The sequence below is a fragment of the Hypanus sabinus genome, chromosome 3, assembly GCF_030144855.1.
Source record: "Hypanus sabinus isolate sHypSab1 chromosome 3, sHypSab1.hap1, whole genome shotgun sequence".
Lineage (NCBI taxonomy): Eukaryota > Metazoa > Chordata > Chondrichthyes > Myliobatiformes > Dasyatidae > Hypanus > Hypanus sabinus.
Window position 1 is genome coordinate 193,592,989 of NC_082708.1, and position 18,893 is coordinate 193,611,881.

Below are 18,893 nucleotides of genomic sequence, written 5' to 3' on the forward strand. Positions count from 1 at the left end.
TGGTGAATTGGTGTACCTGGGGGGGAGTGAATCAGAGTGTTGAGTGTATCAAGGTAAATCTCTGTACCTGGGGGGGGGGGGGGAGTGAATCAGAGTGTTGAGTGTATCAAGGTAAATCTCTCTACCGGGGGGAGGTGAATTGGTGTACCGGTGGGGGGGGGGGTGAATCAGAGTATTGAGCTCATCAAGGTAAAGCTCTGTACTGGTTTTGGGGGTGGGGGGGGGTTGCTGTTGACATTGCTGGTCTTCACCACCTCTCTTTCCACAGGATGAGGTAAGCCGTGTCTCCGTTCAGCGACCAGGAGCTCGTGCCCCATCTGACTTTGCACTGTTTCCCACCGCTGCCTTCACCAAGGTCAGTGTCCTCTGTTCTTTCCCACTCCTTCCCCTCCTCTAATCATTCCATCCCATTTACCTCCCCCTCTTCTCTGACAACCCCCATCCCCTACTGCTCAATTCTCCATCCCCCCTTCTCTGATCAGCCATCCTCTCTTCCTCCTTTCCCTCTCCCTCCCAATGTCTCCATATTGATATTGTGCTGGAGGGTTCCCACACTTTCTGTCTGGGACCAGTGGTGACCTTAGGCTTGGCCAAAAGCATGAACAGACACAGTTCAGGTCAGGGACTGGGTCTCAGGGATGGAGTTGAAGATGGTCACACAACCTACTGAGAGTGAGCTAGAACTCGAGCTTGGCTGATCAGGGCTATAACCCAGCTTGCTCTGTGTTAGTCACAGCACCTGGTCATTGCCCTGGGGAAGATGGTGACTTAAGGTCACTCTCCACTGTCGTCCCTCAGATGCTGAAAGTTACTGTGGTGTATCAGGGAACCTCTCATCTCCTGTCCCTTTCCACTGTGATACCTGTCTTCACTAAATCCTAACTTTCTCTACTGCTTTAAACATACGACCTACATGGAAGAGGCCATTCAGCCCATAATTGTAGGACTGACAGCCCAGGTACAGGCCAGCCAGCCCAGTGTTGTGTGACCTAATTAATTGAACACCTATCAGAACTAATCGCTTCTGCCCACGTAATGTCCTTATCTTCACTGTTTTCTGTCTGAACCCCTCTGTCATATCCATTTCCACCACCACCCCGGGCAGTGTATTCCAGGCACCCACCACTCCTTGTGTTAAATAAACTTGTCCCACACATCTGCTTCACCCTCTCTTACCTTAAACCTGTGCCTTTAATGTTAGACATTTCCATTCTGGGGAAAATGATGCTGGCTGTCTGTCCTGTCTATACCTCTCATAACCTTGTAACCTCTATCAGATCTCACCTGGGCCCCCACCCATAGAAACATAGAAAACCTACAGCACTATACAGGTCCTTCAGCCCACAAAGTTGTGTTGAACATCTCCCTACCTTAGAATTACTAGGCATACAATTAGCCCTCTATTTTACTAAGCTCCATGTACCTATCCAAGTCTCTTAAAAGACCCTATTGTATCCTCCTCCACCACCGTTGCCGGCAGCCCATTCCACGTACTCACCACTCTGAGTAAAAAACTAACCCCTGACATCTCCTCTGTACCTACTCCCCAGCACTTTAAACCTGTGCCCTCTTGTGGCAACCATTTCTGCCCTGGGAAAAAGCCTCTGGCTATCCACACAATCAATGCCTCTCATCATCTTATAAACCTCTATCAGGTCACCTCTCATCCTCCATTGCTCCAAGGAGAAAAGGCCAAGTTCACTCAACCTATTCTCATAAGGCGTTCTCGCCAATCCAGGCAACATCCTTGTAAATCTCCTGTGCGCCCTTTCTATGGCTTCTACATCCTTCCTGTAGTGAGGCGACCAGAACTGAGCACAGTACTCCAAATGGGGTCTGACCAGGGTCCTATATAGCTGCAACATTACCTCTCAGCTCCTAAATTCAATTCCACGATTGATGAAGGCCAATACACCATTTGCCTTCTTAACCACACAGTCAACCTACGCAGCTGCTTTGAGCGTCCTATGGACTCGGACCCCAAGATCCCTCTAATCTTCCACACTGCCAAGTGTCTTACCATTAATACTATATTCTGCCATCATATTTGACCTACCAAAATGAACCACTTCACACTTATCTGGGTTGAGCTCCATCTGCCACTTCTCAGCCCAGTTTTGCATCCTATCAATGTCCCACTGTAACCTCTGACAGCCCTCCACATTATCCACAACACCCCCAACCTTTGTTTCATCAGCAAATTTACTAACTCATCCCTCCACTTGCTCATCCAGGTCATTTATAAAAATCACGAAGAGTAAGGGTCCCAGAACAAATCCCTGAGGCACTCCACTGGTCACGAGCCTCCATGCAGAATATGACCTTTCTGCAACCATTCTTTGCCTTCTGTGGGCAAGCCTGTTCTGGATCCACAAAGCAATGTTCCCTTGGATCCCATGCCTCCTTACTTTCTCTATAACCATGGGGCACCTTATCAAATGCCTTGCTGAAATCCATATACACGACACCTACTGCTCTACCTTCATCAATGTATTTAGTCACATCCTCAAAAAATTCAATCAGGCTCGTAAAGCATGACCTGACTTTGACATAGCCATAATGACTATTCCTAATTACATTATGCCTTTCCAAATGTTTATAAATCCAATATCTGCAACCCTCCAGTCCTCTGGAACCTCTCCCATCTCCATTGATGATGCAAAGATCATTGCCTGAGGCTCCAATATACTATCTACAACAGCACCAAGCTTTATATTTTATGCACCTTGCTCTCCTACTCATCTTTGTTTTCATCTGGATCATCTATATCTATCTATATACAGTATACCGATATTTAACAGATATATATATATATATATATATATAAACATCTCAAATTTATTGTCACTCAATAAATTGTCACTCAACCAGTGGCTGGTTGTTCTAAATGCCACTTCATGGCTCAGTTGATGGTGGACTAATGGGAACTTCCCTGCCTTCTGTGTACAGCATACATAGGGAAAATGTTCACACAACTAGCTAGATGCCCACTTTTTAAAATTACAAAGTTTTACAAATATTCACATTTTTAAATGAAACTTTTATAGTTCATGTGTAGGATGAGCTGGTGGAAGTTCTCGTCTGGAATACTTTTTTCCAGTACAATAACTGGCATCTTCTTTGCTCCCAGTATTCACTTGTTCCTCACTTCTTGACATCAGTGAATGAGTCAGTTATCTCCCAGCCTGCCTGCTTTTGTGACCACTTGCAGAGAACTCTGGACTTACACCCAAAGATCCATCGGTACTCTTAAGGTCGTGCCATTAACAGTGTACTGTCCCTTTATATTTGATCTGTCAAAATGCAACACTTCACATGTGGCAGAGTTAAACTCCATCTGCCAGTGCTCCACACTATCCACACCACCACCTTCTGTAAACTTCTTGGGCTTCCAGCTGGCTACAGGCATTGATTATAACCGGTGTTTCAATGACAGACTCTGCCATCTTCTTCAGGGACAATGCCTGGGCATGTCTAGTCAAGGTGGTCTTTATACCCTTGTATTCCATCCCTTTGATTGGTTAAATCTTCATCCAATCAAGTTTCCGCTGTCCCACTTTGTTTACAATCAAATTCCAGTTCTTACTTAGAGCGAGACCTTCGTCTTTGTTAAGATTCTTTCTCTCTAGTTTTATTTCAATGGTTTCCTTTACCAGACGGTCCCAAAAGCCATTGCGAATGTAGTGTTCTGCTACTGCCGATTACTCCGGGTAACCCAAATGGATACACCTCCTATGCTCCTTAATAAGCATTTCCACCGTGCATCTTTTCTGGCTGATAAACACTGCCTCGCATTCACAGGGAACAGAACTACTGTACTGGTGAAGATTTTATCTTCCCTGATATAGACTGGGTCAGCCACAGTGTGAAAGGTTTGGACTGAGCAGAATTTGTGAAGTGTGTCCGAGAGTTTCTTTTCTGGGTGTATAGTGCAGAGTGCTGAGGAAGCAGGCAGTCTGCAGAATGACTTAGATTGGGAGAATGGGCAAGATGTGGCAGAGGGTATATACTGTAGGGAAGTGAATGGTCATGTACTTTGGTGGAAGGAATAAAATCATAGATTATTTTCTAAATGGAGAAAATTCAAAAATCAGTGATGCAAAGGAGCTTGGAAGTCATTGTGCAGGATTCCCTAAAGGTTAATTTGCAGGTTGACTCGGTGGTGAGGAAGGCAAAAGTGATGTTAGCATTCAGGACCAGAATATGTAAGCAAGGTTGTTATGAGGCTTTATAAAGCAGTGGTCAGACCACACTGGAGTATTGTGAGCAGTTTTGGACCCTTTATCTGGCATTGGAGAGTCCAGAGGAGATTTACAGGAATGATAGGGTTAACATATGAGGAGCGTTTCGTGGCTCTATATTCATTGGAGTTTAGAAGAATGTGGGGGTATCTGATTGAAAAGGCCTTGAGAGAATGTATGTGGAGAGTATTTTTCCTATATTGGGGGGGGCGGGGGGGGGGGGAAGTCTTGGACCAGAGGGGCACAGCCTCTGAATAGAGGGGTGTCTATTTAGAACAGATGAGGAATTTCTTTAGCCAGAGGGTGGTTAATCTGTGCAATACATTGCCACAGATGGCTGTGGAGGCCAAGTCATTGAGTTTATTTAAAAAGAGGTTATTAGGTTCTTTATTAGTCAAAGATTATGCTGAGAAGGAAGGAGAATGGGGTTGAGAGGGATAATAAATCAGCCATGATAAACTGGTGAAGCAGACTCAATGACCTAATTCTGCATTTTAGGGTAAAATGAGATCTTTCAAATCCAGAACACATAAAAGTTTGGAGGAATCCAGCAGGCCATACAGGGTTGACAGGGGATTAAACAATCAGCATTTTGGGCTGTGAACTTTCATCAGGATTTTGCCCGAATTGCAGCAGAATTCTGTGTGTTACTCTTTATCAATATATAGGTGGGGGTACAGCACTGGGTCTTCTGGAGAATGAGGTGCAAGTGTCTGTTGACTAACACTTTGGGTCCAGTGACCATAATTCTATTAGTTTTAAAACAGTTATGGAGAAGTCCTGAAGCAGGGCAGAACAGACTTCAGGGCCGTTAGGTGGGATCTTGCAGAGCTCGAATGGGTGAGACTGCAGGGAAAGGAACTCAGAAGCCTTTAACAGAGGGATGTCGGATTTTCAGGGTCTGCATGTTCCTGTTGGGCAAGGCTGGCAAGTTCAGAACCCTGGTTGATGACATTTACTGAGACTCTGGTGAAGAGAATGTGGGAGGAATACACTGCACAAGAAATGCAGGTGATTCCAGAGGGAAGTTAGAAAGGCAAAAAGAGAAAGATTCTGGCTGAAGCAGGCTCTGGAGATATTATAGAGAAATATTAAGATTATCATGGTGGCTAGGGAGAGAACACCATGGCTGTCTGAGTGAAGAACCAAAGGAAATGGGTGAGATTTTTAATTGGAATTGATTTATTATTGCCACGTACTGAGCTAGTCTTGCCTACTGTCCATACAGATCAGCTCATTACACAGTAAAACAACAATACAGAATAAAGTGTAACAGTTACAGAGACTCTGCAGTGCAGGCAGACAATAAGGTGCAAGAACATAATGTCAATTCAGGTCATTACTGGAGAACCATTCAGTAGATCTGTGACAGAGTAGAAGCTATTTTTGAGCCTTGTGGCAGATTTTCAGGCCCCATGGGAGGGGTCTTTGATTATGCTGGCTGTGTGCCTGAGGCTAGTTCCATAGGCAGAGCAGTTGCCAAACTAAGCAACGATGCACCCAGATCTGGGATCACTTGGGACGTGCCAGATTGCTTGAAGAAGTAGGGGTGTTGGTGAACTTTCTTGGCCAAGAAGTCCATGACTATTTATCTTAAGTGTGCAGAGTGGAGAAAACAATGGTGGCTAAGAGGATGGCAAAAATTTGTGATGTCTTGGACAACAGTCAAGTTTTGCAGGGAGAAGTCAGTGGAGATTTAAAATAGCCTGCAAGAGGACCAGGGCCTGACCTAGTGCATTCTCACACCTCATGAGAAGCTGGATAAGAAAGGACGGAGATTTGTACTTCATTTCTGGACTGGAGGGTGTAGAATTACTTTGAAACTACAGGCCAGTGTGGGTGAGTTCCTGTTCCCTCCGCGGGTGAGCTATGTCCTTCCTTAGCATCAGGTTGGTAATGAATGTTTGGGGAGTGTCATCACTGTTCTGCACCTTCCTGGCTGTGACAGGTCAGGCCAAGGAATCTGATAGTGAACCTATCTCATTGGTTTGTGTTACAGGCACAGGAGGAACAGCGGTCAGACGCCGTGTGTGTGGGCAAGGTGGTTCTCCCGTGTGCACCGGGCGAGGGTCAGTGTCACCGTGTGGTGATGCAGCAGGAACAACTGTACCAGTTACACAGTCGCCTCATCTCCTAGAGACACCGCTCAGCCTTGGCCAGGTCACAGTGTGCACGTGTACCAGTGGCCTCAATCTCCTAGAGCCCCTCACCTACTCACCCTTCCTCTCCAAAAGCCATGGCCATCACCCACCGGCCCCCACACTACACCTGTAAGTACAAACAGCCATGAACTAGATTCCCCTATCCCTGAATACACCCCAAAAAAACTGCAGCATTACAGCCCCATCCCTCAGCAGCTGCAGGATAATGCTTCTGCAGGGTCTGAACAGACAGAACGGGAGTAAACGTTTCCGATGAGGTGTTGCAGTCCACCACCAGATGACTGATGTCCTCATGGGGGTGGGATTCTGCATCTGCTGCTTGTAGCTGTTCATGAATAAAATCAAATGCTGAACTGCTGGGTGTGGTATCTGTTCTTTGGGGTGGGAAGGGATGCCTTCTAACCACTGCCTACAGTGCTCAAATTAACAGTGGACGCTGGCATTGGGGTTGATGGAAGCAATCACCATGGCCACAATTAAAATGTTTTTGGGGGGGGGGGGGAATATACCCCTCACCCCTGTGGGAGGAAGGGTTAGTCCCAGTGCCGTAGCCCCAGATCTTCAGCGGCTGTAACACTGCAAAGGCTGCGTCCCACAACAGAATCCTGCTTTTTTTTTCTGTTCTGAAAATGGCTCTTCCCATCACACTCCCAACCCCTCATCCTCCCTCCCCCCCCCAACATCTCACACACTCCACAGGTCAGATACACAGTGACAATTCCTCCTCACACAGGACATGTCCAAGGCTCTCAGGGGGAGAAGCCCCTGCGGCTGGAGCATGCTGGCCGGCAGCGACCCCGATGAGGCGAGCTGTGGCTGTACGGCTCCTGCGCCCTCCTCCAGTTCACTCGTCGCCTCATCACCCGCCTGTTGCACACCAGTCTCCAGGAGAAATTCCGGAACTGAGGGTCATCCATGGCCTGCGAGATGGGGGCAAAAGCCCTGGCAGTAGGAGGTCCTGCAAAATAAGAAAAGGTGTAAGCAAAAGGGCAAGTTCTGTCATGGGACACGACAGGTTCACAGCACATCATCCCTCTGCACACACTTCCCAACACGCTGTTCACAATGCCAAGTAGGGCCAAAAGGCCTGTTTCTGTTCTGTAATGTTCTAAGACATCCTTCCCACCACCATCTCAAGCAACACATTCCAGTCACTTCACTTCCACTGTTGTGAGACTCAGTGTATAATCCTATTATTATTCCCATTTCCCTTCTTGAATCGTGGACCAGGGCATTTGTTTCAAGGTGATTGGGATAGATTTAACAGGAGTTAATTGGGAATAGCAATTTTCAGGCAAGTCCACATCTGGCAGATGCTGGTAAGACCTCAGACAAGGTCAGGAATCAAAAGGTTGAGCATGCTACCTGTATATCAATCCAAGTATCGTAAGAAAGGCAGATGAGCTCAGGGCACGGATCAAAACCTGGAACTCTGATATTGTAGACACTGGTCGCTGGAGGGACAGGACTTGCGGCTCAATATTCCAGGGTTTCATTGTTTTAGACGTGACAGAGTGGGAGGGATTAAAGCAGGAGGGATGGTATCATGGTAATGCTCAATCAGAACAGACTGGAGAACTTGTCTACTGAGGTGTTACAGGTGGAACTGAGAAATAAGAATGGTATTACCACTGTTGGAAGAAACACAAGGTTATTATAGTAGGTGATTTTAACTTTCCACATACTGACGGGGAAATCCCATATGGTCAAAGGACTAGATGGGATGGAGTTTGTCACCGTGTTTAGGAGAATTCCCTTCATCAGGTGTAGAAGTCCCAACGAGAGAGTTTGCAATACTTGATCTATTAGGAAACGAGACAGGGCAGGTGACAATAGTTTGTGTAAAGGAACATTTTGCATCTAGTCATCAGAATGCCATTAAGCAAATCTGCAAAAAAGATGGGTCTGATCTCCAGGTTGAGATTCTAAATTGGAGAAAGGCCAGTTTTGCTGGCATCAGAAAGGATTTGGCAAAAGTGGACTATGCAAGGCTGTTTAATGACAAAAGTTTAATGGTAAGTGGGAGGCTTTCAAAAAGATTTTGAGTCCAAAATGGGTATGTGCCTGTCAGAATAAAGGTGTAGGACATCTTGGTTTTCAAGAGATGTTGAGGCCCTGGTTAAGAGAAAAAAAAAGCACAGCAGGTATGGGCAGGTTTGAACAAATGATATGCTTACAGAGTCCAAGAAATGCAAGACAACATATGAAGATAGGTGGCGTTGTAGATAATGGAGTAGGCTTTCAAAGCTTGCAGAGAGATTTAGGCCAGTTAGAAGAGTGGGCTGAAAGATGGCAGATGGAGTTTAATGCTGATAAGTGTGAGGTGCTACATTTTGGTAAGAATAATCAAAATAGGCCACACATGGTAAATGATAGGGCATTAGTAGAAGCATAGAAAATAGGTGCAGGAGTAGGCCATTCGGCCCTTTGAGCCTGCACCGCCATTCAGTATGATCGTGGCTGATCATCCAACTCAGAACCCTGTACCTGCTTTCTCTCTATACCCCCTGATCCCTTTAGCCACAAGGGCCATATCTAACTGCATTGAAGAATGCAGTGGAACAGAGTGATCTAGGAATAATGGTGCATAGCTCCCTGAAGGTGGAATCTCATGTGGATAGGGTGGTGAAGAAAGCTTTTGGTATGCTGGCCTTTATAAATCAGAGCATTGAGTAGAGGAGTTGGGATGTAATGTTAAAATTGTACAAGGCATTGGTAAGGCCGGATTTGGAGTGTTGTGTACAGTTCTGGTCACCAAATTATAGGAAAGATGTCAACAAATTAGAGAGTATAGAGGAGATTTACTAGAATGTTACCTGGGTTTCAGCACCTAAGTTACAGGGAAAGGTTGAACAAGTTAGGTCTTTATTCTTTGGAGTGTAGAAGGTTGAGGGGGTACTTGATAGAGGTATTTAAAATTATGAGGGGGATAGATGGAGTTGACGTGGATAGGCTTTTTCCATTGAGAGTAGGGGAGATTCAAACAAGAGGACATGAGTTGAGAGGGGGCAAAAGTTTAGGGGTAACATGAGGGGGAATTTCTTTACTCAGAGTGGTAGCTGTGTGGAATGAGCTTCCAATAGAAGTGGCAGAGGCAGGTTTGATTTTGTCATTTAAAAAAATTTGGATAGGTATATGAACAGGAAAGGAATGAAGGGTTATGGGCCGAGTGCAGGTAGGTGGGACTAGGTGAGAGTAAGCATTTGGCATGGACTAGAAGGGCCGAGATGGCCTGTTTCTGTGCTGTAATTGTTATATAGTTATAACATTTAAGAAAGAAATCAGGAGGGCTAAAAGAAGGCACAAGGTTGCTCTAGCAGACAAGGTGAAGGAGAACCCCAAGGAATTCTACAGACATGTTAAAAGGATTGCAAGAGACAAAACTGGTTCTCTGGAAGATCAGAATGGTAATTCATGTGTGGAGTTTAAAAAAAACGATGGAGGAGATCTTAAATATAGCATTAATGGGAAGACTTTTGGCAGTGTGGAGGATCAGAGGGATCTTGGGGTCCAAGTCCATCGGACACTCAAGGCTGCTGTGCAGGTTGACTCTGTGGTTAAGGCTGCGTACGGTGTATTGGCTTTCATCAATCTTGGGATTGAGTTTAGGAGCTGAGAGGTAATGTTGCAGCTATATAGGATCCTGGTCAGACCCCACTTGGAGTACTGTGCTCAGTTCTGGTCACCTCCCTACAGGAAGGATGTGGAAACTATAGAAAGGGTGCAAAGGAGATTTACAAGAACGTTGCCTGAATTGGGGAGCATGCCAGGAGAACACAATTGTTCAGCAATTACCTCCTATAGGGTCCGAGGGAAAACCCTGTTAGGCCCTAGGGATTTATCTACCCTGATTTCCCTCGAGGCAGCAAACACCACCTCCTCTATGAGAGGCGTAGATAGAGTAGGCGGACAGTACAGTATCTGTTTCCAAGGCATGAAAAGTCTAATACCAGAGGGCATACATTTTGGGTGAGAGGGAGTAGGGTTCAAAGGAAATATGAAGGGAAGCTTTTGTTTTTAAACATAGAATAGTGGATGTCTGGAATGTCCTGACTGGGCCAGTGGTAAAGGCAGATACATTAGAGATTTAGATAGGCAGAAGAATGTGAGGAATATGGGCATTGTGCAGGCCGAAGAGATCAGTTTAGTTGGCCATAATTAATTCATTGTGGGCCATGGGGTCTGTTCCTATCATGTACTCTGTTATGCTGTACGTTCCTATAATAAGGTGACCAGAACTAAGCACAATACTCCGTCTGGTCAGCCCAGGATTCTATAGAGCTGCAACATTACCACAGTGCTCTTGAACTCAATCCCTTTACTTATGAAGGCCAATACATCTGGTAACTATCAGGAATCTATGTATGTGGATGACAAGATCCATCTGTTCCTCCACACTAAGAATCCCAGTATTCTGCCTTCAAGTTCAACTTTCCAAAATGAATCACCACATTTTGCAGTGAAGAAGGCTAATGGAATGTTGGCCTTTATTACAAAGGGAATTGAGTACAAGAGCAAGGAAATCCTCTTGCATTTGTACAGGGCCCTGGTGAGACCACACCTGGAGTATTGTGTACAGTTTTGGTCTCCAGGGTTAAGGAAGGACATCCTGGCTGTAGAGGAAGTGCAGCGTAGATTCATGAGGTTAATTCCTGGGATGTCCGGACTGTCTTACGCAGAGAGGTTAGAGAGACTGGGCTTGTACATGCTGGAATTAAGGAGATTGAGAGGGGATCTGATTGCAACATATAAGATTATTAAGGGATTGGACAAGATAGAAGCAGGAAATATGTTCCAGATGGTGGGAGAGTCCAGTACCAGAGGGCATGGTTTGAGAATAAAGGGTAGGTCATTTAGGACAGAGTTAAGGAAAAACTTCTTCTCCTAGAGAGTTGTGGGGGTCTGGAATGCACTGCCTCGGAAGGCAGTGGAGGCCAATTCTCTGGATGCTTTCAAGAAGGAGCTAGATAGATATCTTATGAATGGGGGAATCAAGGGACATGGGGACAAGGCAGGAACCGGGTATTGGGTGTAACAAGGATGTTAGACGAGGGTAAGCCAGTAGATGTTGTGTACCTAGATTTTCAGAAGGCATTCGATAAGGTGCCACATAGGAGATTGGTGAGTAAAATCAGAGCTCATGGCATTGGGGGCAGGGTTTCAACATGGATAGAAAACTGGTTGGCAGATAGAAAGCAAAGGGTAGCAGTGAATGGGTGTTTCTCAGACTGGCTGGAGGTGACTAGTGGGGTACCACAGGGCTCTGTATTGGGACCTTAGCTCTTTACGATTTATGTCAATGATTTAGATGAGGGCATTGAAAACTATATCAGCAAGTTTGCTGACGATACTAAACTGGGTGGCAGTGTGACATGCGAAGAGGACGTTAGGAGAATACAGGGAGACTTGGATAGGCTGAGTGAGTGGGCAGATACTTGGCAGATGTCATTCAATGTGAATAAATGTGAAGTTATCCACTTTGGAAGCAGGAACAAGAGGGCAGAGTATTGTCTGAACGGTGTCGAGTTAGGTAAGGGAGAAATGCAAAGAGACCTAGGAGTCCTAGTTCACCAGTCAATGAAGGTGAATGAGCAAGTGCAACAGGCAGTGAAGAGGGCAAATGGAATGTTGGCCTTTGTTACAAGGGGAATTGAATACAAGAGCAAGGATGTCCTTTTGCATTTGTACAGGGCCCTGGTGAGACCACACCTGGAATATTGTGTACAGTTTTGGTCTCCAGGTTTAAGGAAGGACATTCTGGCAGTTGAGGAAGTGCAGCGTAGATTCACTAGGTTGATTCCTGGGATGGCAGGGCTGTCTTACGCAGAGAGATTGGAGAGATTGGGCTTGTACACGCTGGAATTGAGGAGATTGAGAGGGGATCTGATTGAAACGTTTAAGATAATTAAAGGATTTGATAGGATTGAGGCAGGAAATATGTTCCAGATGTTGGGAGAGTCCAGTACCAGAGGGCATGGATTGAGAATAAGAGGTCAGTTATTTAAAACAGAGTTGAGGAAGAGCTTCTTCTCCCAGAGAGTTGTGGAGGTGTGGAATGCACTGCCTCGGAAGACGGTGGAGGCCAATTCTCTGGATGCTTTCAAGAAGGAGCTGGATAGATATCTGATGGATAGGGGAATCAAGGGATATGGGGACAAGGCAGGGACTGGGTATTGATAGTGAATGATCAGCCATGATCTCAGAATGGCGGTGCAGACTCGAGGGGCCGAATGGTCTACTTCTGCACCTATTGTCTATTGAAAGTAGATGATCAGCCATGATCTCAAAATGGCGGTGCAGGCTCGAAGGGCCGAATGGTCTACTTCTGCACCTATTGTCTATTTTTCCAGGTTCAACTCCATTCGTCAGCTCTCAGCCCAGCTCGGCATCCTGTCAGTGTGCTGTTCTAACTTACAACAATGTTCTACATTATTAACGTGTCATCAGCAAACTTACTTCTTCCCTGCAGTTTTAGTCCCAACACAGTGGTTCTGCCAATCATATGGGGACACAGAGACATATAACCTACCGTCAGGACCACAGGCATTCCTGAATCTCACAGGTGGCAGACAGGGCTCAGGCCAGTCAGATCTGAAGTTGTTCCAGTTGCGAGAGGCAGATCCTTGGGCACCAACTTCCCACGGCACCTGGACTGGAAAACAAAGCAGCATATGCAGGGTTAATCACAGCAGCACGGGGACTTAAGCGCACACACATGGGGCTAAATACGAGCAGATGATCATCCCAGCCACACATGTAACTATATGAAAGGGTTTGGGGTGAAAGCCGGGGAGTGGGGATGACTGGATGAAGTGGATCAGCCCACGATTGAATGGCAGAGCAGACTCAATGGGCCGAATGGCCTACTTCTGCTCCTAAATCTTATGGTCTTAAAAGGAGTTCAAGCCATTGCAGGAGCACCTACGGTTTGAGTGGGGAAGAAGGCTTGAAGGCTTTGGTTCAAAAGGATTCAGCCACGAGAGGCAGAGCCTAAAGTAAACTTCAAATAAGTTTCTTTCTCAGAGTAGTGGGAATGCTAGGCAGGACAGTGGAATGGTGAGGAAGGCAAATATGATTATTATTGTTCAAGAGGACTAGAATATAAAAGCAAGAATGTAATGTTGAGACTTTATAAAGCAAATGTGTGGCCTCACTTGGGAGTAGTTTTTGGGCCCCTTAAAAAGGATGTGTTGAGACTGGAGTGTTCAAAGAAGGCTCACAAAAATGTTTCCAGGTTTGAATGGTTTGTCATATGAAGAGCATTTAATGACTCTGGGCCTGTATTCACTGAAAATCAGCAGACTGAGGGGGTCACCTCATTGAAACCTATCGAATGGCGAAAGGCCTTGATAAGAGTGGATGTGGAGAGAATGTTTCCTATGGTGAGAGAGTCTAAGACCAGAGGACACAGCCAGAGAGTGGTGAATCTGTGAAATTCTTCACTAAAGGCAGCTGTGGAGGCCAAAACTTTATGTATATTTAAGGCAGAGGTTGATAGATTCTTGATTGGCCAGGACTTGAAGGGATAAGGTGGGGAGAAGGCAGGAGATTGGATCAGCCATGATGAAATGGCGGCAAAGACTAGATGGGCCAAACTGCTCCCATGTCTTCTGGTCACGTGTCCGGAGCAATAGATGTCTCTGGCCTTGCAGTCACTGGAATTTAGAACGTGGGGGGTGGGGGGGGGGGGGGTTGCTCATTGAAACCTATCGAATGATAAAAGTCCACGATAGAGTGGATGTGGGGAGGCTGTTTCCTTTAGTGGGGAAGTCTAGGACCAGAGGGCACAACCTCAAAATAGAGAGACAGCCATTTAGAACAGAAATGAGGAATTTGTTGCAACAGAGAGTTGTGAACCTGTGGAATTTGTTGCGACAGGTGGCTGTGGAGGCCAGGTCTTTGGTCATTGGGTGTACTTATGGTGGAGGGTGATAGATTCCCGATAGGTCAGGGTGTAAAAGGTAGGAGAATGGAGTATGGGGGAAAAATTATCAAATGGTGGAGCAGTCTCAATGGGCTGAGACTGCCCCAATGCCACTGTTTTGTATTTTTTAAACTTAGCATGAAACTCATTTTTCAGGGCCTCGTCACTCTTCCTTATCCATAAGCAAAAAGAACCCAAGTTTTAGAAGCAGAATTAGGCCATTTGGCCCATCAGGTGTCTCCGCTATTTCATCATGTATGGAGTGTAATGCAACCATAACTGTCTTGAACGTTTCTTTTGCAGTTGCAAGACCCTTAGATTGATTGCCACAGGCTTGCTTCCCTAGTTCGGTGGTGAGACAGGCAATAAGGCAGCACTGTTGCCTCCGTCGCGGTGAGGACGAGGCCTCACACTGCAGGATGTGGTGTCTAGTCTCGGTTGGGGTGGCTGCTCCTATCAGTGCTGCCCTCCAGTGTTGGATCGATGGAATTACAGGCTGGACTATTGGGAACCATAAATTAGTTCTTGTTGCTCAGGGTCTTGGACTAAAAATGGGTTTTCTTACGTGACTGTTTTGTTTTTCCCAATTTCTTGCTATTTTGATTGCACGTGTATGTTGTTGCGCCTTGGCCCCAGAGCAGCGCTGTCCTGTTCAGCTGTATCCACGTATGGTTTGAAAGACAATTAAACTTGATTTGAACAACACACACAAAATACTGGTGGAACACAGCAGGCCAGGCAGCATCTATAAGGAGAAGCACTGTCGACTTTTCGGGCCGAAACCCTTCGTCAGGACTAACTGAAAGGAAAGATAGTAAGAGATTTGAAAGTAGTGGGGGGAGGGGGAAATACAAAATGATAGAAGACCGGAGGGGGTGGGATGAAGCTAAGAGCTGGAAAGGTGATTGGCGAAAGTGATACAGAACTGGAGAAGGGAAAGGATCATGGGACGGGAGGCCTCGGGAGAAAGAAAGGGGGGGGGGGGGGAAGCACCAGAGGGAGATGGAGAACAGGCAAACAACTAAATATGTCAGGGATGAGGTAAGAAAGGGAGGAGGGGCATTAACAGAAGTTAGCTCTGGGGATCTCCCATCCACTGCCACCAACCTCATAGTTCCCACACCCCGCACTTCCCGTTTCTACCTCCTACCCAAGATCCACAAACTTGCCTGTCCAGGTAGACAGACCTATTGTCTCAGCTTGCTCCTGCCCCACTGAACTCATTTCTGTATACCTTGACACTGTCTTATCCCCCCTTGTTCAATCTCTTCCCACCTATGTTCGTGACACTTCTCATGCTTTAAATTTTTTCTATGATTTTAAGTTCCCCGGCTCGCACCGCCTTATTTTCACCATGGACGTCCAGTCCCTATATACCTCCATCCCCCACCGAGATGGTCTCAAAGCTCTTCACTTCTTTTTGGATTCCAGACCTAACCAATACCCCTCTACCACCAATCTCCTCCGTCTAGCGGAATTAGTCCTTACTCTCAATAATTTCTCCTTTGGCTCCTCCCACTTCCTCCAAACCAAGGGTGTAACCATGGACACCCATATGGGTCCAAGTTAGGCCTGCCTTTTTGTTGGCTTTGTGGAACAGTCCATGTTCCAAGTCTATACGGGTATCCGTCCCCCTCTTTTCCTTCGCTACATCGACGACTGCATTGGCGCTGCCTCCTGCACGCATGCTGAGCTCGTCGACTTCATTAACTTTGCCCTCAAATTTACCAGGTCCATTTCCGACACCTCCCTCCCCTTTCGTGATCGCTCTGTCTCCATCTCTGGAGACGGCCTATCTACTGATAGCTACTATAAGCCTACAGACTCTCACAGCTACCTGGACTATTCCTCTTCCCACCCTGTCTCTTGCAAAAATGCTATCCCCTTCTCACAATTCCTCCACCTCCACCGCATCTGCTCTCAGGATGAGGCTTTTCATTCCAGGACGAAGGAGATGTCTTTCCTTTTTTAAACACAGGGGCTTCCCTTCTTCCACCATCAACTCTGCTCTCAAACGCATCTCTCCCATTTCCCGCACATCTGCCCTCACCCCATCCGCCCGCCACCCGACTCGGGATAGGGTTCCCCTTGTCCTCACCTACCACCTCACCAGCCTCCAGGTCCAACGTATAATTCTCCGTAACTTCTGCCACCTCCAACGGGATCCCACTACAAAGCACATCTTTCCCTCTCCCCCTCTTTCTGCTTTCCACAGGGATTGCTCCCTACTCGACTCCCTTGTCCACTCAGCCCCTCCCATCCCTTCCCATCGATCTCCCTCCTGGCACTTATCCTTGTAAGCGGAAAAAGTGCTACACCTGCCCTTCATTTCCTCCCTCCACCATTCAGGGCCCCAGACAGTCCTTCCAGGTGAGGCGACACGTCACCTGTGAGTCGGCTGGCGTGGTATACTGCGTCCGGTGCTCTCGCTGTGGTCTTTCATATATTGGTGAGACCCAACACAGATTGGGAGACTGTTTCGCTGAATACCTACGCTCGGTCCGCCAGAGAAAGCAGGATCTCCAGTGGCCACACATTTTAATTCCACCTCCCATTCCCATTCTGATATGTCTATCCATGGCCTCCTCGACTGTCAAAATGAATCCAAACTCAGGTTGGAGGAACAACTCCTTATATACCGGCTGGGCAGCCTCCAACCTGATGGCATGAACATTGATTTCTCTAACTTCCGTTAATGCCCCTCCTCCCCTCCTTACCCCATCCCTGAAATATTTAGTTGTTTGCCTGTTCTCCATCTCCCTCTGGTGCATCCCCCCTCCCCCTTCTTTCTCCCAAGGCCTCCTGTCCCATGATCCTATCCCTTCTTCAGCTATGTATCACTTTTGCCAATCACCTTTCCAGCTCTTAGTTTCACCCCACCGCCTCCGGTCTTCTATCATTTTGCATTTCCCCCTCCCCCCACTACTTTCAAATCTCTTAGTATCTTTCCTTTCAGTTAGTCCTGACAAAGGGTCTCAGCCTGAAATGTCGACAGTGCTTCTCCTTATAGATGCTTAAACTTGATTTGATTAGATATGATCATGACTGACCCATAAGGCCATAAGCTATAGGAGCATAATTAGGCCCTTTGGCCCATTGAGTCTGCTCTGCCATTTCATCATGGCCAACCCAATTTACCTCACAGCCAAAATCTCCTGCCTTCACCACCACCCCCACCCCCGGAATCATAAGACCACAAGACAGGAGTATAATAAGACAATTTGGCCCATCGAGTCTGTTCAGCCTTTTAACCATGGCTGATCTTTTTTTCCTCCACAGCTCCACATCCCAGCTTTCTCCCCGTAACCTTTGAAGCCATGTCCAATCAGGAACACCTATTAAGCTCTGCCTTAAATACACCCAAAAACCTGGCCTCCACAGCTGCCCGTGGTAATAAATTATACAACATTACCACCCTCTGGCTAAAGACATTTCTCTGCATCTCTATTTTAAATGGGCACCTCTCATGAGGTTGTGCCCTCTTGCCCTGACTCTCCCACCACGGGAAACATCCTTTCCACATCTACTCTATCAAGGCCTTTCAACATTTGAAAGGTTTCAGTGAGATTCCCCCCACCCCCATTCTTCTAAATTCCAGCGAGTACAGACCCAGAGCTATCAATTGTTCTTCGTCTGATAACACTTTCATTTTTCATCATTGTGAACCTCTTCTGAATCCTTCCCAATGGCAGCACATCCGTTCTTAGATGTGGAGCCCAGAACTGTTCACAGTACTCAAGGTGAGGCCTCACCAGTGCCTTATAAAGCCTCAGCATCACATCCCTGCTCTTGTATTCTAGACCTCGTGAAATGAATGCTAACATGGCATTTGCCTTCCTCACCACTGACTCAATCTGCAAGTTGTTCTGCACAAGGACTCTCAAGTCCCTTTGCATCTCAGATTCCTGGATTTTCTCCCCATTTAGAAAATAGTCCACACATTTATTTCTATTACCAAAGTGCATGACCATGCATTTTCCAACATTGCATTTCATTTTCCCACTTTCTTGCCCATTTTCCTAAGCTGACCAAGTCCTTATGCAGCCTACCTGTTTCCTCAACACTACCTGCCCCTCCACCAATCTTTGTATCATCTGCAAACTTGGCAACAAAGGCATCTATTACATCATCTAAATCATTGATTTACAGCATAAAGAGCAGTCCCAACACAGACCCCTCTGGAACACCACTAGTCACTGGCAGCCAACCAGAAAAGGATCCTTTTATTCCCACTCACTGCCTCCTACCAATCAGCCAATGCTCTAACCATATTAGTAACTTTCCTGTAATACCATGGGCTATTAACTTGGTAAGCAGCCTCATGTATGGCACCTTGTCAAATACCTTCTGAAAGTCCAAATATACAACATCCACTGCATCCCCATTATCTATCCTACTTGTAGTCTCCTCAAAGAATTCCAAGAGTTTCATCAGGCAGGATTTTCCCTGAAGGAAACCATGCTGACTTTGTCCAATCTTGTCCTGCATCACCAAGTACTCCATCACCTCATCCTTAACAGTTGACTCTAACTGAGGTCAGACTAACTGGTCTATAATTTCCTTTCT

The 18,893-nt window shown here is 46.4% G+C and overlaps 2 protein-coding genes across 9 annotated transcripts in view; one reads left to right on the top strand and one right to left on the bottom strand.

Moving 5' to 3' along the window:
* The window catches only part of LOC132392016 (dynactin subunit 1-like), a 284,878-nt gene extending 278,118 nt beyond the window's left edge, over positions 1–6,760 (top strand). For all 7 annotated transcript variants that reach the window (XM_059965917.1, XM_059965919.1, XM_059965915.1 and 4 more), the window contains 2 exons: positions 269–355; positions 6,241–6,760. In XM_059965917.1, the coding sequence (XP_059821900.1) occupies positions 269–355; positions 6,241–6,378 (225 nt within the window). In that variant the 3' untranslated portion in view covers positions 6,379–6,760. The remainder of the gene's footprint in view (positions 1–268; positions 356–6,240) is intronic.
* Positions 6,761–6,901: 141 nt separating this feature from the next.
* The window catches only part of fam113 (family with sequence similarity 113), an 80,641-nt gene continuing 68,649 nt past the window's right edge, over positions 6,902–18,893 (bottom strand). For both annotated transcript variants that reach the window (XM_059965931.1, XM_059965930.1), the window contains exons 8-9: positions 12,933–13,055; positions 6,902–7,361 (exon numbers count right to left, since the gene is read on the bottom strand). In XM_059965931.1, the coding sequence (XP_059821914.1) occupies positions 7,153–7,361; positions 12,933–13,055 (332 nt within the window). In that variant the 3' untranslated portion in view covers positions 6,902–7,152. The remainder of the gene's footprint in view (positions 7,362–12,932; positions 13,056–18,893) is intronic.